We start from the raw sequence: 18,674 nt of genomic DNA, 5'->3' as shown, positions 1-18,674 counted from the left end.
CACATGTTCGGATGATGGAGTACTATTGGTTAACTAACATATATTTTACTAATATTCTACACCAAACCAAGCTGGAGAAACGATAAAACTAAAAAAAAAACTAGTCTGATCGGTTAGTTTAGAGCCAGATAAGGCTCATGTACCAAGCTTCTAGTTCTAGCTGAGCACAAGAGAAGGCGGACCCCACCGGTTCATAGACTGCATGCCTGGTTTCAGCCGAATATTGGTGATTCCGCCAGATTATAATTCCACATGCAGTTCAACCTGAAATCGTTCAAACAAGACGAGAAACTTCCACAGCCTCTCATTAACTCATCACAGTAACATCCTCTTTTACTGGCAGTGAAACAAGAGCGGGAGTTTTTTTTTGGGCCAGCATATATCGGTGCCGAAGCTAGGCACAACAGGGATGGAGATAGGGATGCTAACGAGTATCCATAGGTAATTATTGACTATTATTTAGTTTATTTTTTCCTTAGCTTATTTATGTGAGAGTTAATTTTTAGTTTAATTTTTGAGTTTTGGGTCAACTTAATGACTTAAAAAATACAAAACTTAGGTAGAGACGAAACAACATCAACCAGTTTATCAGGTGGCTTCACTAGCTTAATTGGGGGGTGCTAGAGAGATAAATAACCTGTTTGTCAGGGGTAGAGACCTTAACGATCGGCAATGGCACCGCTTAGTTTTCTCCTCTCCCTTTGGCACTCGACAACTAATTATTGAGACTTAGGAGTAATTAGTAGCGGAACTCATGAACCAGCTGTTATTACCAATTTGCATACCCTGATTAAAGGGGCGCCGGTGAAGCAGAATCTTCTCAAATAACCTGAAATTATGCAGAGCCTTAAATATTACCAGAAGTTTAGAAGAACAGGTAATATTACCTGAGCGTACTCGGATTTATGTAACGTGCAGCTGTGCAAGCACCACCCCGATCGAAGTAACTAGAGTCAAGACCCAAAGAAGCAATATGAACCCGGACACTTTCTGTTCGCAGACCCTCCAACACGTTCAGTCACCAATCATACGAAAGACATCGATCGGGTCGTGGAGTGCACAGTTACTTTTAGTACCACATCTGAAAGAGCCGCTATATTTCTCTGTTCATGGCAGCTACGCTACACTTAGTACCCTACGCTACAGTTACTCTTGCACCTGAAACATATGGAACGATAATGAAATCTGAGTGATTTACAGAGAACTACACTTGTTCCTGTGTGATCAAAATTATCACAGTTCATGCCGATATTACTTTGGAACATCTTATTTGTCACATATCAACATCTTTTGGAACACTTAGTTTGTTACATATTATTAGAAAATTATACATTTTAGCAGCTGCTGACAATAATGCCATTCATACGTGACTTTGCTGACTCAAGGGTGCTTGACATTGCTCATGCCGATAAACTAAGCATTTGCTAAGAATTTCTAGACCAATGTTGGGGAACTCGTGAACCATCTATTATTGGGATATTGACTGCTTACATACCCGTAAAAGAGCAACGGTCAATCAACTTTTTACAATTAACCAGAGGTCATATTAAGCTCTAAATATCTACAACGTGGAAGCTCCATTCACACTCAGATCGATCGCTGCTGTAGTCAAAACCCAAAGAGGCAAAATTGAACGCGGACTTTCTGATCCCAGACTATCCAACACATTCACACACAATCAAGCTAAGACATCGGCCGCTCTACACCACAGTTGCTACCTACCCAATACTACACGCGTCTACAGAAGTAGACAGCAGACAGGTCCTAGAAACCAACCGAACCCCAACGACGCCATTACAGAAAAGCACGCAGCATTCATCCGCCCGTTTAGACGATAGGAGCAGCATCGTCATTAGAAAGAAAGGGAGACAGAGAACAGCAAGGCATGGTATGCAGCCCTCTCCTGCTGCAGCATCAGCACAAGGGAAAGAGAGAAACGGATGAAAAGGTGGCAGACAAACAACGGCGCAACAATCATGGCCACCCACAACACGATTCCCAGCTACAGAAACCCAACAAGCGCAAGCGTCCACGGCGCCATTTCTTTGACCCTCCCACGCCCTTATTCTCTCTCTCACCTGCACGCCTCCCACTCCCTTTCCTCGGGCGACGTGACATTCCCTCCTCCCAGATTCTCTCTCATAGCAGTCTAGTGTTTTTCACTAGCCCATACGTAACATCCTAGCATAGCACAGCATCGCACCGCATAATGGGAAAAAGAATTAGCCCAACTTGCAACACGACCATTAGATGACAACCTGCGCCGTGACAGAACTTTGCTGCTTATAAATAGCACATGCCTAAGACCACACCTCAAACAACAAACCCCACCCCACACACCGAGCAAAGCAAGACAGACGAACGGAAACTAAAGCTGAGTTCTCTCTCTCTCTCTCTCTCTCTCTCTCTCATCAGCTCACACAACCCTCTCTTCTTCTCACCGACCATTCCTCAATGGGGGTGCAGAGCAACGAGGGCACGGTGATGTTCTCCTCCATCGCGTTGCTGCAGCAGAGGTTCAGGGAGTTGGATAGGATCAGGGAGAAGCGGGAGGAGAGGCTTCTCCAGATGCTCGCTCCCCGCACCGACCGCCCCGCGGTCCCCTCCCCCGCTGGTGCTGTTCCGAGGGCGACGCCGGTAAAGTGGTTCTTCCACCCGGAGCTGCTGTACCCATGCAGACCGCTGCATGACACCGCCGCCGCCGCCTTGTTCCCGGGTGTGACGTCCACCGCCTGCGAGTGCAAAAACTTCCAGCTCCGCGGCGACCCGCTCGCGGTGGAGCTGTGGCCTAGTAAGGTCCACAAGCATGTCTCCGGTGAAGTCGACGTCGACACCTCGCTGCACCTCTAGACTACTACTACTGCTACTGAAAAATGTGGCAATATCCTAAGCTGTTAACCTTGCCAGTCTCATCGATGTTGCTCTAGCTGTTTTTTGGTAGCCTACTACTATGTTTTCTCCTCTTCTTTTGTTTGTAACAAGGGGTAGGAGAGTGATGGTGAGCTGTAATTATTACCAATAGTACGATGGTCCTGGTTTGTTTTCTTGTCACCTGGTCGCGCTAGAAATGCTTGCATCTTCCAATTGGTCACGCTTGTCATCCGAGTCTGAAAGTATCTCTGCTGGGCAACCATTTTCTGTTATATCTGGACACCCCTCGTCATCGCTATCTGAAGAGTCCTTCTTCCGCTTGATGATTTTCTTCGAAATCAAACGATTCACATCCTTGCTGTCAACATCTACACATTCATTGCTTATTGGCTTGAATAGGACTTTACCCACCTTCCTTGCATTAGCTTCCAATATCTGCGAGTAAGGGAGAGACAGGTAAGTTAGAAGGGTAGTAAAAACAGCTACAAATTAGAAATCATCGATCCATCATTCTACAATAAATTAGAAAAGATCGTGATTCTTCAATAGAAAAAGAAACTATGGTTTCCTAGGCCTGCAACAATTCACCTAAACTGTAACAAAAACTTCGGGCAAATGGGAGTTGCAACAACAAGGTTGTGTGCAATACTGATTTCACTGAAATTCAGTAATAGTATGTGTTCTGAATTCAGTAATAGATCTTTTTGTCTGTTGTTTTTTGAGCCTGAGTTATTTAGTTCCAAATAAAAAACAAGAGGCACAGATGCAAGAGTAGAGTTAGCATCACCTCCGTGGAGAATAAAAGAGTAGCTTTAGCATCGCCTACGTGGAGAATCGACACGTTTCAGTAACCTTCTAAGTATTTTGTATTCTTATATGTGCAATCGACCATCTAGAGTGATGTTGGATAATAGAATCTAGCAGTAGGTTCTTAGTATGATAAAACCTAAACCAATGTGACCACTCCAGGTCCTTCTGAAAATTTATATTCTACAAAACTCCAATGAAATGATCTAAGAACCAAAGGCCCTTAAGGTTATATGCAACATCGTTTTTAGTGGGAGAGTTATATGCAACAGGATTTAGGGTACTGCAGCTAACATGAACAAGTGAAGCGTTTAGTGGATCTTAGTAGTAGTAACATGGAAACCTCACATACTGACTATACTGAGCAAGTTTTTTAGTTGGATATTTCTAGTGGCGACAAGGAATCCTCACAATACTAGCTAAATTTGCTACAATGCGGTACTAGAGACCCTGTGCCAGAACTCTCAGCAAACAGGCAGTAGACAGCAGATTGTGACAATTACCTCAAGTTCATAAGCTTGAGTTTTTTCTCTATCATCTTGGCGGTCAGACACTTCCTCCTCATTTTCTTCTCTGTAATCCTTTTCAAGTATCACAAGCATTTTCCCACCTTCTTCTGGAATATAGCCAAAGGATTCACAGACAAAACCAGACACCGTCTCATATTGATGACCCTGAAAATAAATGTTTTCCATGTGCCTCAGGATAGCTTTTAATCTAAAAGAAAGAGTCATGACAGAACTAAAACATTTGATTAAAAGGAACATTTGTGAATATTTATATTGACCTAAACATTGTGTGTCCATTTTCCTCAAAAAATACATCCATAATGCTTAGCTGTACTTGATTCTACAAATACATTGCAACATATTTGGTGACCAAAGTTGCATTTTAAAGACCAGCCAGTGTCCGAATTACACCTTCGTACGACCGCAGGGTATGTAGAGAAAGCAAAAGATCTAATGAGAAACGATACCTCTGGTATTTTGATGCCAAGCTCTTGACATAGATGGTCTATCGATGTATTTGCATCAACATCAAATGTTCCATCTTCCCGCATCACTATATAACCTGTTTTCTTCTGGATTTCCTCCTGAAAGGGTAAAAAAAAAAAAACAGAAGTAATTGAGAGTCTGACAAGAAAATAGCAACTAGTTCGTTACATGTAAAAAAAAATCATTGTTCGAATTTTGACAAGGATTCAGAAAACAGGTGGGAAGCAGCTGCTTCCAGATTAAACTTGCAGAGGCAGGAAACCGAATCCCTGCCAGTTTCAATACCAAGCTAATGCCAATGTAGTTTGACTTAGCCGAGTTATGGCCAATTTAGAATGAATCTTCAAGAGCCCAGTTAATTTCCACTGTACCATATCTCAATATATATTCAGGACACCGAGTAGTTCACTGTTGATTTCATATAAATCAGTGGTTTGGTGGCCAGAAATCAACCTGGTTCTGGTTTATGAACCCTGGTTATGACCTGCAATGATTCTAAGTTCTAAGAAAATGTAAGCTCATAAATACCAAGAGCTCAAAAGTTGGAAAATAATCAGTGTTTTATGGAAGTTGACAAAGACAACAGCCCTTGCAGCATGTCTCTTCTCAGTTTTTGTTCTCATTCGAGACATCCTGCAACAAGCTTATTTCACTATTGTTACTTGTTATGTGCAGGAGATTACTGTAGATGTTATGGTAGGAGATCAAGGTTTGCCATTTAATTAGGAAATAAGTTTGGTAGGAGTTGGATTTGATTTGGTTAGGAGATAAGTTTTATTTGGTTTCTAATTCAATAGAAGATAAGTTTGTTAAGTTAGGATTTGAAGTTGATTTACGATTGTAATGTTCCCTCCTTATATAAAGCGGCAACCGCGCATCATTGTAATCAAGAGAAATCAATCAAGTTCCCAATCCCCTTCTCCTCTGTCTTTCCTAATGTTCTAAGCCTCCCTAATCTATAGTCCAATCCCTCCTCTAGCAGCTGACGTCACCCGGCTATCCTCCCAGCCAGTGTTTACCCTAACATTACTATTAATATTTTAGTTTTTATATATTTTTATATCATCTTTTTTGGCTCTTGTTAGGTTTCATCTCGATCCTACCCCAACCTGCTTGGGACAAAAGGTTCAGTTATTGACTTGTTGCATACATTTGAGAACACATCCCTAGAAGGATTCAATGTACACAGGATGTAATAAGTTTTATTTTTAGCATAAAAACAACTTGTATTGTCAGCTCAGCTTAGCACCAGAAAAGTCGATCCAGTTATATTTGACCATGCGGTTTGTCTTAGTTCTTTAGCATGGCTCAGTATAGTTGCTTACTAAATTTCCCAAGTTCAAACCCAGCAGATCATTGTTTATTTACTAGAGATGAAATGAAACTTATTTAATAAGAACGATAATTACAAAGCATAAAAGAAACATGAATCAAAAAAAGGAAAAACGGTTTTGAAAATATAAATGAAAATAATAGCATGCAGACAAGTGGCACGGAACACCCACTTGCAAAATTCACCCAAAAATTGCTGAAATAATCACCTTTGAATCATTCTCATCAAAGATTTCGCCAACTATTTCTTCCACCACATCTTCTAGTGTTACAATCTGCAATTTTTGTCAAAAAGTCAGAAACTGGTTCCCATGTAAGAGGTACATGAGGAACATACCAAAGGACAAGCTGATCAACATTTTCATTGCAAAATAGGACTTAGTTGCTACAGTATGTTGCATAGATATCACTACATGAAAAGGTAATTGCTGCAAGACTGTATCTTCCAGAAGGCCTTAAGACCAAGGAAGTTCATGAGAAAGCAGTAGCTGAAATATGGACTTCTCTAACTTTTATGAGTGAGCATGAGTCATGAGAAGAGCAGCTTAAAGGGTTATATTGTCAGTTGCAAATGTAATTAATAGATAATCATTAATTTATTAGCCATCAACAATCAAGATTTCCAAAAATTAGAAACTATTGAACAAATTGTGAGATTCCTATGATGGATCTGTGGCTGTGGGGCATTTAATATACATAGAAAAAGAAGACATTTATTTATTTCATTTTCTACTTTTTACAATTTTCTAGAGGGGCAGATTGTAGTAAAGCACAACAAGAAAAATTGTTTGATACTACATTTCTCTGAGCCATTTCAACAATATCTCTTAGATATATATATATTGCTCTGTGTAATATCCTCAAACTATAAGGGGCTTCTTGCATATTGTCACTTGTACATGGTATTAGAGTTAGGGTTTTTTTAGACGCTACAACTTGTCTAGATCTAAATTTCTCCTGTCGGTTCTTCTCTCTCCGCTAGCTCTCTTCTAGTCGTCTTGCACGCGGCGGCTCTTCTCCCTGATCTCCACGTGTTGGCATGCCCGTGCTGCTGCACCCGCACTGCTACTGGAGCCCGTGCCGCTAGGGTGCTTTGCCGACTCCATCGTCCGCTCGCCGGCCCGCCCGCTCGACTATCCGCCGGCATGCGACTCAGATTCAGGCCGGCCCGACGCCCTAGACTCGGATCCAGGCGTGCTTCACGCTAGCCAACCGTACCTGCTTCACGTTGCCTTGTCTCAATGTGTCGCCAGCCGCCGCCGGCCGTGCCAGCCTTCTGCCTATCAGCCACTCTCTGGTCGGCCGCTTGCTCTGTGCTGCAGACGACAGCACGCCTGGCCGTCTGGTGTGTGAGCTGGGCCTATGGTTTAGAACGGACTTGTAGACGTAGATAGCAAAAAAAAAAAAAAAAAAAAAAATTGCAGCAACTCGCCGCTTTCTTTGCGCTCTTGTTGTTGCTCACCGCTTTCATTGCGCTCTTGCCGTCGATCGCCGCTCTCCTTTGCGCTCTCGCCGTCATTCGTCACCTCTTTAAAATGCCGTCGAGTACCGTTTCTATTCCTTGGTGCTCGGTGATCTTTGATAGTGCCAACTACCGGGACTTCGTGTAGCATATGCACATTCACATGTGCGAGCTTCGTCTTTGGGGTGTTCTTTGTAACAACGTTCCTTGACTGCCTTCCCTAGAGCTTCCGACAGAGCCAGTGCAGCCGACTGTCGACAAAGGAGACAAAACAACTATTGACGTCACACCATTGTTGCCTATGAGAAGGATGCCTCCGCGTATCAGGAAGCTTTGGAGTTGTGCCATGATCGGTTACCTGACTATGCTCAGTAGATGAATGATGATGCTCATGCAGCGTCTATTCTGATCGTGCGTGTTTTGCGCTATCTTCGTGGGACTATCTCTCATCTCTTTTTTAACGCTCTAGCTCTTTACAACTTCGTGCTTATTCCGATGATACTTGGGATAGTAATCCTTCTGATCATCGGTCTATTTATACCTATTGTATTTTCCTTGGTGGTTTTCTCATTGCTTGGAAGACTAAAAAGCGGATCGCAGTTTCTCGTTATAGTGCATAGACTGAGTTGCGAGCCATGGCATTGTTGACAGCGGAGCTCAGTTAGTTACGATAGTTACTTTTGGATTTTGGTGTTTCTTTTTCTGCACCTACACCTTTTTACTCAAACAGCACAGGTGCTATCAGTATTGCTCAGGATCTGGTGAAGCATGAGCTCACCAAGCATATTGGTGTTGATGCCTCTTACACAAGGACACAAGTACATGATGAGGTGATCTTCAGTATGTTCTTTCCGAGTTTCAGTTGGCTGATTTCTTCACGAAATCAAAGAGTACAGCTCAGCACAGGTTCTATTTGTCCAAACTCAGTGTGGTTGATCCTCTATGAGTTTGAGAGGGTGTTAGATATATATTGCTCTGTGTAATATCTCCAGACTATAAGAGGCTTCTTGTATATTGTCACATGTACATGTGTATATATACTAGTCCAGGGCCTCCAAAAAATACAAGTTGCTATTCCTAACAATGACTATGTCATGTTTGCACTTAGATATATTATTATGAATGTTACCATACAACAGGATAACTACCACATAGAGGAAGGCCAGATGGCGTGGCTTAGCTTCAAGGGGATTAGAGTATTGGAAGTAGGAGACAGACTAGAATTAAACATAGCCAGACTAATCATCACATACTTGAAAATTGCAAGTGAGAACTGATTTGAGTAAACAGTGTTGAATCTTATATTGCATGTCAGGAGTCAAAATAAATTAACGTAACGTCCCATCGAGCAAATAACCATGTTGGATGAAACAAACAATTAGAACCATTAACACTGAACTACGTTTACTTTGTAAAAGCATAAAATATAAAGGATGGGTTTCATATGAACATACACCAATAGTTCCGCCATATTCATTGAGGACCACTGCCATATGAACCTGCCTGATCCGGAACTCTCTTAAAAGGTTCCAAACAGACATTGAATCTGCCATATGAAAACAGGTCAATAGATCAAATTTTACATCCATGACGTGTAGATGGGGGGAAAATGAGGAAGCAAGAAAATTAATCGATGCAATAAATATAAGTGCATTTTAAAAACATTCAATTGTTTTAAAGACTGATGGATGCCTCTAAAGACACTAAGACAGTATTAGTTGCATCACTGCTTTTTAGTGTATCATGAAACCTGTTTCCAGAAACGTTGCTAATAATTACCTGGAACAAAGTATGTAGGCATATGTGCGATTTCCTTGACAGTGATTTCCTTCAACTTCTCAACCTTCAAAAGCAAAATACATCTTTTATTTATTTTCCTTCAGAAAAGCTTTGTGCAGAGCAAATAAGAGTGGCCATGATTAATGTTTTAAATTAAATGGTAAACAAGAGACAGACCTCTTCAACGTATTCAAGCATATCCATTGCATATGCAATTCCAACGATATTATCTACGCGCTCCTCAAATACAGGAACTCTGGAAGTAATCGCAGCAGATGTCAACGACAGGACATGAAAATACATGTGACAAGTCATATCTGACAATACCTAGAGTACTGATGAGTTTCCCATAAGTTTTTGAAATCAATAAGTGTCACAGTAGCATCAATTGCAACTACATCCACCAAAGGCGTCATTACTTCCCTGACATGTGTGTCTTTAATTTCGAGTACATTCTCGATCATATCCTGTTAAAAGACTCAGGGGTTGATTTTAGCTGATCAAGAATAGATATAAAAAGTGTCCTGCAAAGCAGGTATCAATCAGGAATTCATAATAGAGTAACACAATACAAAGTTCTAGGCAGATAAAAAATGTACAATATGCTGAAACTTTTTTGGTATGTGTGGGTGACGAGGTGAGGGGGGGGGGGTTGATTTAGTTTGCATGACTTTGAATTGTGAATCTTCATCTCAGAGCATTCAGCAATATTAGTAGTAATAGAAACAATTATTGACGTCTTACAGCCATAATTATCCCAATTCCTAAGAATGATATTGAGGTAAAGGCATAAAGCTATGCCAAATGATTGCCTTTGATCGAGTAAAAGTCCAGAATAATAGTCGCTGAAGTGTGATAAGCAAGTATCAAGAGACAAATATCTAAAGTTTGAAAATATTATAGTGACATTCCATGTCGAGTTTCTGGATATATCTGGTCAGATGGTACACAAACATTAATTTAGCAATTAAAAGAATGATAAAAATCATAGGTGAACATTTGTGTACATTGCACTGTGAAATACACAAAAATATGAACGAATAACAATAAAAAAGGAATTGCGCTGCAAGATATATGAGCAACTCCATGTTACTACTATCTAACCTGTTCGTCTTCTGCAATTGCACCACTCAACTCCGCTCCTCGTAACATTAACTTCAGTTCATCTTCAGTAACATATGGTTCACTGAGGAAATAAGTGTATATGATGCACAAGATTCAGAACTGGTTCTCAAGAAATCTAAATCCACCGCAGTTAAAGCTTAGATGTAAAACATAATATGAACATATGAAAAACCAAAATCATCCTATCACCGAATCAGATAGGATAATTATATCTTCACCTATGAACAAATACTAAATCCTTATCCATAACAGAGTCTCAATACATGTATTAAATTTGTATTAAATTTAGAGCCAACAAAGTAATATACTAATATATACTTATCCAAATTCAGATTCGAATTTAAGTTGTACCGAAAGTACTTACTAATTTTCTAACAAATTTACGATATAGTTAGGGCCTGTTTGTTTGGGCTTCTGCTTCTCAGAAGCCAAAGGCCCAAACAAACAAGGTTGCTGAAAAGTGGCTTCTGAAGAGGCCAAAAATCTAAGGAAATAAACTAGAAGCTGAGAAGCTAGCTGAGAGCAGCTTTTTTGGCTTTTGGTGTGTTGAAAAGTTAAAAAATTGTTGTAAAAGCCAACATAAAAAATCCAAAAGCAGTTTTTCAAAAAAGCCAAAACCAGTTTTTCAGCTAAAAGCCAAAAGCAGAAGCCCAAACAAGCATGCCCTTATTAGATCCTTCACGAATAGTAACAGATGGTGTGCAAATTTATTGGGATTGTTACATACTGTCATCTATTGCTAAAGCACATCAATTTAGAACTTGTAACTAGTACCCAATTGATACTAAAATTCAATACAAATTCAAGTCAATCCAAACCATACTGAACTGTTTCATTTGCATTTGAATTCTTGTACTATCCAATTTCAATCCGATAGATAGGTTTGAAGAAAACAGGTGCAGATTTAGTTTGGGAAACGCAAACTCCACGTACGTCCCTGGATATATGTACTACTTCCAGAGAATAAGGACACAAACTCATGAAAGAACTTTGTAAGGATTCACCGCCGCAATTAAGAAGAACCAAAAAGAAATGGGTTTTATGTGGTTCCTAGTAGCTTGAATCAATTAAGAGTAAATGCTAAATTCCTAATTGCTGCATGCATCAGTGTTGTCATTCCAGACGAAAGCTGATGAGTTTGTATATCCTCCTTAAGAACGCACTTCTAAGTTTTGGTTTCCCAGTTGATCAATAACTAGCGATTAACAGTATCACACAATTCAAAAAGGAAATAAAAATAGTATTATAGTAGTATGTATACTTTTACCTTCTCCCTTTCAGGCCAAGAATCTTAAGCATTCCCATGGACAGAAAAGTGACAATCCTTCCAACTGGGTACAGGATCAGTGAAAGCCATGCAACCGGTCTGACATATCCCAATAGATATACAACGTTCAGTACCTTATTTCAAAAGAAATTATTTGGAACTAAGTTATGCTTAAATCTTGCTCACCTTACCACAAACCTAGCAACCTCTGTGGCATTATGGACTGCAACACTTTTCGGAGTGATTTCTGTAAGAAGTAAGATGGCAACCTGAAAATAATGTGATTCCGCAGTTAGATAGATTAGAGAACACAATACACAGAGTAAAAGACCAGTATGAGTCAGGCGACATACAGTCATGACACCTGTTGCTGCACTGACACCCGCTTCACCAAACATTGCTGTTGCTGCCTCAGTAACAATTGCAGTTGCCCCAATGTTGACCACACTATTTTATACGAAATTATGCCCAGGATGAGGGCGAAAATAGTAAATAAGATTAGTAGAATTAAATTGCAACGAGTAGTTCCAATGACATAGCAATGACATGAATTACGTAGTGCCAATGAGAATGGTTGTCAGGAAACGAGTGACATCACTTCGGAGCATTTTGAAAACACCATTCTCAGGTTCCTTTTCAGCTAGCTCACGAACCTGAAGGAAAGGGAAAGCAAAGTTTCAACACATATATTAACTATATGAAAGGAGTACAAACATCTAACAAGGTTTGAGAACGGTGTTTTAAAAGCCCTAGGTGGTAGGTGGGTGGCAGTGTGGCACCTTAGCACCTAATCGAGGCTAGGTGGTAATTAGGCACTACGTGAGAGGGCGGCACTTAAAGCATAGTCCCTAGGGTGCATCCTAGGCGTGTTAGGTTTCCACCTTGAATAAATAAAATAGGAGAAAATAAAAAATAATAAAACCCATTAACAAAACAAATCAATTTGGTCACATCTGGAAGTCTAATCTTTAACAAGATGCATCTGAAAAAACGCTGAAAGAATTGCCATTTCTATGCTTCTTGCAAGGTTTTCAACAGCGAGCATTATTCAATTGAAAATTTTCCCATGTGGATCAAAGTTCAAACCCGTGTCTGCTGATTTCGAGAGATTGTGGCACCAACATCTAACCATTAGTCATTATACCTATGCTAATATGTTGCTGCAAAAGTGTAAACCTAAATGATAAACATAATTAAATTTGAACCTTAGGCTCAACTCTGAAGATAAAATGGCACTAAACCTAAGGCTTTAATCCTGGCCCTACACATAAAAGCCCACAAAACATAAAATGTAAATACAACATGAAAATAATCTAATCTAATCTCCAAATTTACATTAGTTGTTTTCGTTTGGAATTCTAGAACACAATCAAAATTAGCATTCGAATTTGGATAGACATGAACAGGAAGGTGACAGTACACTTTCATTGACAGCAACAAGAGTATCTATGTGGGGACTCAATTTGAAACCATACATGTGTTAAATGGTACTAAGGGTTGAAAGATGTGTTTCAATTTCTTTCCGAACCACAACTGTACCTAAACAGTTGATGGGATTGGAGTGTGAACGGAGGAATATATAATGTTGTTCATACTGGTAAAACTATACTGAGTCAGTTACACCTTTTTTCAATAATGATCCCTTTCCTGGCATAAACGCCCTGCCTTAACCCCCTATAAAGCACTAGCACAGGATATTGCTAAAGTCCCTGCGCACACCAATCATCACATCTGCAGCCCCTAACCATCGTCACTCATTGATGCCTAGTTGCCTATCGCCGTGTTCTCAAAAATAGTTGCCTCAGCCCACCCCTCAACCCCTCATAACAAAATCACAAATGCTTTATCGGTAGCAGCCAGAACCATTCCAGCATTGACATCACCTTTGTAATATAATGCCCTATTTTACCTCCATTGCCATGTGAGACAAAATGATCACATAATTGTTGAAGTAGGGCGAGCATGAAAATTTATAAACCCCCAAATAATGGTCATGTCCCGTCTGCTTTGCCCAGTGACATCTGTTATCCCGCCCCTCAACCAACATGCTGCTACAACCCAGCTTGCTCAAACACTCATCAGATAGCCTTATAATACCCCATCCATCGGCCTGTTTATGTAAGTTGACTGTATAACAACCCAAGTGGAATGAGTATAGCAATCCATACATGCCAATAAGATACTCCCGCTGATCACGTGTCAGGCACCCCCTCTCATAGTTTCTGCAGCATTCCCTCCTTAGCACCACCACCCAGGCTGACACCAGCCTGCTCATCTAAGTACCCAAAATCTGTCCATATCCTACCTCCGTAGCTCAGTGAACTAAATTGATTGCAAAATGAGCGGAATGATTTATTTCGCATAGCCGCACAAATTACTAAGCTAACAACAAGAAATGGGTTTCCGAAAACTTGCTGCACGAACCTTCCAAGGCCATAGTGTTGTGATGGAGGTCTCTGCCATGGAGAAGAACGCAGAGAGGCCGAGCAGCGCGGCCAGGACCAGGCCCTGCTCCCTCAGCAGCTGCAGAATCTGCAGCACCCTGGGCCACCCCCCGCGCAGCGCCATCCCCCCAATCCCCGCGGCTGCCTCCGCCGCCCCCGGCGCCCCGGCCCCTGCTCCAGCCGCCGCAGCAGCCCCCACGGCCATCGCCCTGTGGCACCACGCCGCCGCGAGCGCCCCGCACGCCAGCGCCACCGCGAAGCTCCTCACGGCGACATTTCTCCACCCGTCATCCCCCACCCCCGGCGGGGAAGCGGCCGTCACCGGCAGGGGCAGCGCGGAGGCGGAGACGGGAGCGAGCGGGCGGTGCCTCGCGCCGGCGCAGCCGCGTAGCCGAAGGGACGACGGGGAGGCGTTGCGGAAGGGGGGCTTGGTGGGGGTGCGGAGGGACTGGAGCTGGAACCACGGGAGCCTGCCGCCGCCCAGCAGCAGCGAGGTCGCGGAGGAGGTGGAAGGCGCGAACATGGCGCTCGTCGACGGCGGCAGCGCTGGAGTGGGGTCTAGGCGGAGAGAGGGGTGGTGGGTTGAGGTTGCGCGAGGGGAGGGAGGGGAAGGGGAGAGGAAGGGGATGATGCCAATGCCACCATGGAGACGGAGGTTCGCACGAGCAGCAGCTGCCAAACGCGCCGATGGCCCCCACCACTTGAATCAACGCCCACTGTGACCAGACATTGCGAGCGAGTCCCATTCCAACTCCGAGTTGGAAAATAGGGGTACCCAACTGCCAACTAAGGTTGAATTTACCGATCGGAGCTCGGTTATCGGAGCTTGGTTATCGGAGCTCGGTTACCGAGTTTCGGCGTAACCGAGCTCCGGCGGTAATCGAAAATGCGCGATAACTGCGGTTACCGGTTAAAAATTCAAAAAAAATCGGAGAAAATTCATTTGGTAATTTTTGAAATTTGAAAAAAAAATCGCGATTTTAGCCGTTCGGTAACCGCTCGGTTTTGGTCGGTTACCGAGCGGTTTGGATCGGTTACCGAGCGATTTTTGAATTGATCGGTTACCGAGCGGTTTGGGTCGGTAACCGCTCAGTTTTCTCGATTTATCGAGCGGTTTTCTCGAATTTCAGCGCAGTTCAACAAAAAAACCCAAAAAAGAGCTCAATCTTGTAAAATCAATAACTAATTCATCTGAGCTTTAAATCAAGTGAAACAAATTTTGTTGGTTTCCTTGTAACATGATCTAATGATAAAAGTATTTATACTTATAAAAAAGTTCAAAATTTTCTGTGAGAAATTGTATTTGTTAAACCAAGTTAAATGCATAGTTTACTCTTTGCTAATCCAAAAATCACGAAACTAATTTTGTTAGTCTTCTTACATGATCCTATGTCTTTTAAAAATACATGAACTCATGAATTAGTTATCGTAACATGCATGATTGTGTAAATGTGTTGCGACTAGATTAATTCATAACTGACCCATCACACCTCCAAAATTAGTGAAACCACTTTCATTAGCTTATTTATACTATGATTTACGTAGGAAAAATAATAGTAGACATAAAAAAATTAATTACAGTGCTGTTTCTTAACATATTCACTTTATGCATGTGAACTTTGTAAAATCATAGAGAATTTAATAAAACTCTAAATAAAGTGAAATCAATTTTAAAGATTCTCTTAAAATACGTTTTACACAAGAAAAATATGTGTTTGCATGTTACACTTTTGCTTAACGTGAGTTAATAACTGAGCCGCACGTTTCAATTTTTTTCATTTTTTCAAACTTTCTCCCTATAAAATATGATGCAAACGACATTATTTTTGAAAAAAAAATTCACAGAAGGTCTTAAAATTGTGTCTAGTTTTTTTTAAGATTTTTTTAAATTTTTTATTTTTTCGAATTTTTTAAATCAAATTTCGGTTACCGTTTGGTTTCTGAAACCGGACCGAACCAAGAAGGTCGGTAACCGCGATTTTTGGGCGGTTACCGACGTATTTGTGAACAGTGCTGCCAACTGCCGAAGAGGGAGTGAGTAGGGATGCCAATTGAATTCATAGGTTCATGTACTTGCCGGTTCTATGTTTGACGAGTTCGGATTTTATTTTTGGCTCACCGATCTGTTGGATCTAATATCTAAAATATATTGTATTAGGTTTGGATTTTAAGTTTTGCTCATTAGTATCCGCGGATCGCCCAAAATATTACATGCATGCACAGCTACCCTCGTGTCACGTCTAACTGTAGCCCAGCCGGCTGTCACGCCAAATTGAGTTCTAGAGTAACCCTAAGTTTGACCGGTGCCACCACGACTCGTTCTCCTCGAAGGCCTCAACCGTATCGTCATCCTCCGGGTGCATGTTGCCTCCGCTGGCGAGGAGGTCGAGGACCCCGCACTGGGTTAACTCGTCCTCTTCAAAGTCCAGACGTCTAAGCCGGCCAACTTCCCCTTCGTGACTGACTCGAATTGGAGCATGTCGTGCCTGACGACTAGGCCTGCTCCGTTGTCATGCCCAACGAGGAACTATATGTATAGGTAAGACAGCTGATTACGGCTACAACAGTCGCCAGATCCTTCGACGGTAAATCTTTTCGTGATTTTTTAGCTACGTGTACAGGTACTGCAGTCTTTTTTTTATTTTAGTTGTTCTATGTGGTTGTTTGTGAGGGATTAAGCTAGACCTATATGCTAGTACTAATAATTGTCTAAATCTGGATATTGGTTTATCAATTTATGAATTTACTTGGTCCTACACACTGAATCAATTATATTTCGATGTTGCTGAATTTCAATTGAAACAATTGCAAATGATTAATAACATAAATTTGATGTAATATGTGGAGCTATAATGCTCTGAAGCTGAACTAATATTGTTTCATTGGTACTGAACTATTTTTTTATGAGCTTTGTTTGCTTTGCTACTGATGATACTGAATCATATCTAGTCAGCAATATATCATGTATCGGACCAAATGAACTGTAACTTATTGTTGTGATATAGTTGTGTTATTTTGATGCAGCCACAACCTGTTGCTAAAAGAAAAATCCAATGGGCTCCTCACAGGTGCGGGTTCGAATGCTACTTTTCACCTATTTAGTATTTTAGGTTCAGGTTACGCTTAGGCTGATAGGTCTCCGGTCAGACATAGTTTTGCTTCATTTGAACCGGACTCGACCCATTACCATTCCTAGGTGTGGTTAGGTGTGAGAGGTGGCTAACCTGGAAGTGGGTTGTTGGGCTGTCGTTGGCTGATTTTGTCGTGCTAGGAAAATCGTGAAACCCTATATGTCGGTCGTCAGAATTGTGCATCAAATCAGCCAGGACACATGACACGTGCTCATTGGCTGCTGATGGGATGGAATCACTGTGTTTCAAATTTAAATTCATTTTTCTCTCAAACTGGATTTTAAAATTGTTTCAACTGTGGTGTTGATAACAATTAGTGCAACAAAACAATATCCAATATGAATATATTATTTTTTCCAAAAAATTGAATGTACTATTTTAACAAATCAAATACATTGTTTAACAAATTGCATAAAAAATGTTGAGCATGCTTTTGTAATTTGTTGAAATAGATATTACAAATTGTCAAGGATGACTTTTGAAAACTGTTTAATTAGGGTGTTTTACAATTTATGGATTAGGTTTAAGGGTAAAATAATAGTTGGAGATTAACAAACCATTGGATCGCTATTATATTCCGTGATAAGTTGCATACGGCGGCAAACATAGAAACCACATTGTTTGCTTGGTGGCTATTAGTGGCACTGAAAAAATAAAATCATATAGTTAGCTCAAATGACTAACAAAATTATAGAGCGTGTCATTTGAGTACAATATATATGGTGTACCGGAAATTTTAATCAATGTTCAAGTGTCGTATTCCCTTTCTTGCTTCTTCCCTGAATGCAAAAGAACTCGTCGAACCCCTATGTGATTGCAGAAAGATAGTCTTAGAAATTGCAAAAAATAAAAAACCAACAAAGTTCTAGAGTTCACCTGTCAATTTCTGGTTTCACCTTTGAGAAGTCTGATTAACCCCGTTCAGTGAATAAAGGTACCAAATCATGTTCTATCTTGATACAATTATCATTGAATATCATTATTCAAATGCACTTACAATGAGAAACACTTTAGTATATCGAAGTCAATGGCATCAAGTGTAAAGAGGTCAAACACGTCGGTGTAGTTCGGCATAGCGTAGGTTTCTTCTGTTAAAAAATGCCGTTGCTTAAGGAAGACGGTGAGAGCATCTTCATGCTCGACCAGACTTTTTGTACGATTCAAGTACCACTGATGCAGACCATCACAACTTATGCCATTAGCGGTTAGTCCTTCCGTTAGCATAAGCTTTCAGCTTGTTAGTATGATAGAATAATTCATTATTTAGTACATATTTATTTATATTTTTTTATAAAGTTTAAACACTTCTTTAAAATTCAAATCAGTAGCATATAAATCCTTAATAGTCTCTAAACCAAAAATCTTATGATCAAGTTGAGATAACATGGTATAACACCTAGAAAGCGCATCAGTAGTCATCAAACTCTTTTCTCTTATTTTCAGCTATCTCTTGTTCATATT

The 18,674-nt window shown here is 40.8% G+C and overlaps 2 protein-coding genes and 1 long non-coding RNA gene across 4 annotated transcripts; 1 reads left to right on the top strand and 2 right to left on the bottom strand.

Moving 5' to 3' along the window:
* Nucleotides 1–609: 609 nt before the first annotated feature.
* LOC133915877 (DUF21 domain-containing protein At1g55930, chloroplastic-like) lies at nucleotides 610–14,815 on the bottom strand. Of its 2 annotated transcripts, none has more exons than XM_062359251.1 (15): nucleotides 14,063–14,815; nucleotides 12,194–12,291; nucleotides 11,992–12,085; nucleotides 11,825–11,907; nucleotides 11,639–11,737; nucleotides 10,351–10,432; nucleotides 9,574–9,713; nucleotides 9,424–9,502; nucleotides 9,247–9,310; nucleotides 8,922–9,013; nucleotides 6,215–6,280; nucleotides 4,655–4,771; nucleotides 4,182–4,352; nucleotides 3,017–3,306; nucleotides 610–829 (listed from the first exon to the last, which is right to left on the bottom strand). In XM_062359251.1, exons 1-14 carry the CDS (start codon nucleotides 14,603–14,605, stop codon nucleotides 3,049–3,051), a joined length of 1,986 nt encoding a protein of 661 aa, XP_062215235.1. In that variant the 5' UTR covers nucleotides 14,606–14,815; the 3' UTR covers nucleotides 610–829; nucleotides 3,017–3,048. The 2 variants fall into 2 exon arrangements, with proteins under 2 accessions (XP_062215235.1, XP_062215234.1); XM_062359250.1 differs by lacking the exon at nucleotides 610–829 and adding an exon at nucleotides 1,446–2,781.
* Nucleotides 2,455–3,051, top strand: LOC133915878 (uncharacterized). Its single transcript, XM_062359252.1, has one exon. The coding sequence runs from the start codon at nucleotides 2,455–2,457 to the stop codon at nucleotides 2,848–2,850; it is 396 nt and encodes a 131-aa protein (XP_062215236.1). The 3' UTR covers nucleotides 2,851–3,051.
* A 2,910-nt stretch (nucleotides 14,816–17,725) lies between the features above and the next one.
* LOC133914261 (uncharacterized) lies at nucleotides 17,726–18,449 on the bottom strand. Its single transcript, XR_009909217.1, has 3 exons — nucleotides 18,090–18,449; nucleotides 17,942–18,019; nucleotides 17,726–17,857 (listed from the first exon to the last, which is right to left on the bottom strand). It is a non-coding gene; the product is annotated as an uncharacterized LOC133914261 (long non-coding RNA).
* Nucleotides 18,450–18,674: the final 225 nt, after the last annotated feature.

The sequence above is a fragment of the Phragmites australis genome, chromosome 4, assembly GCF_958298935.1.
Source record: "Phragmites australis chromosome 4, lpPhrAust1.1, whole genome shotgun sequence".
Taxonomy (NCBI): domain Eukaryota; kingdom Viridiplantae; phylum Streptophyta; class Magnoliopsida; order Poales; family Poaceae; genus Phragmites; species Phragmites australis.
This window is presented reverse-complemented; position numbering and strand designations above follow the sequence as displayed.

Excerpts from the sequence above, each read along its gene's own strand:
- LOC133915878 (XM_062359252.1), top strand. The coding sequence starts at position 2,455 with ATGGGGGTGCAGAGCAACGAGGGCACGGTGATGTTCTCCTCCATCGCG.
- LOC133915877 (XM_062359251.1), bottom strand. The coding sequence starts at position 14,605 with ATGTTCGCGCCTTCCACCTCCTCCGCGACCTCGCTGCTGCTGGGCGGC. Across the intron at positions 12,086-12,193 it reads ACCATTCTCATTGGCACTAC|TGTGGTCAACATTGGGGCAA; the intron begins GTAATTCATGTC and ends CGTATAAAATAG. Across the intron at positions 11,908-11,991 it reads CAGCAACAGGTGTCATGACT|GTTGCCATCTTACTTCTTAC; the intron begins GTATGTCGCCTG and ends CATTATTTTCAG.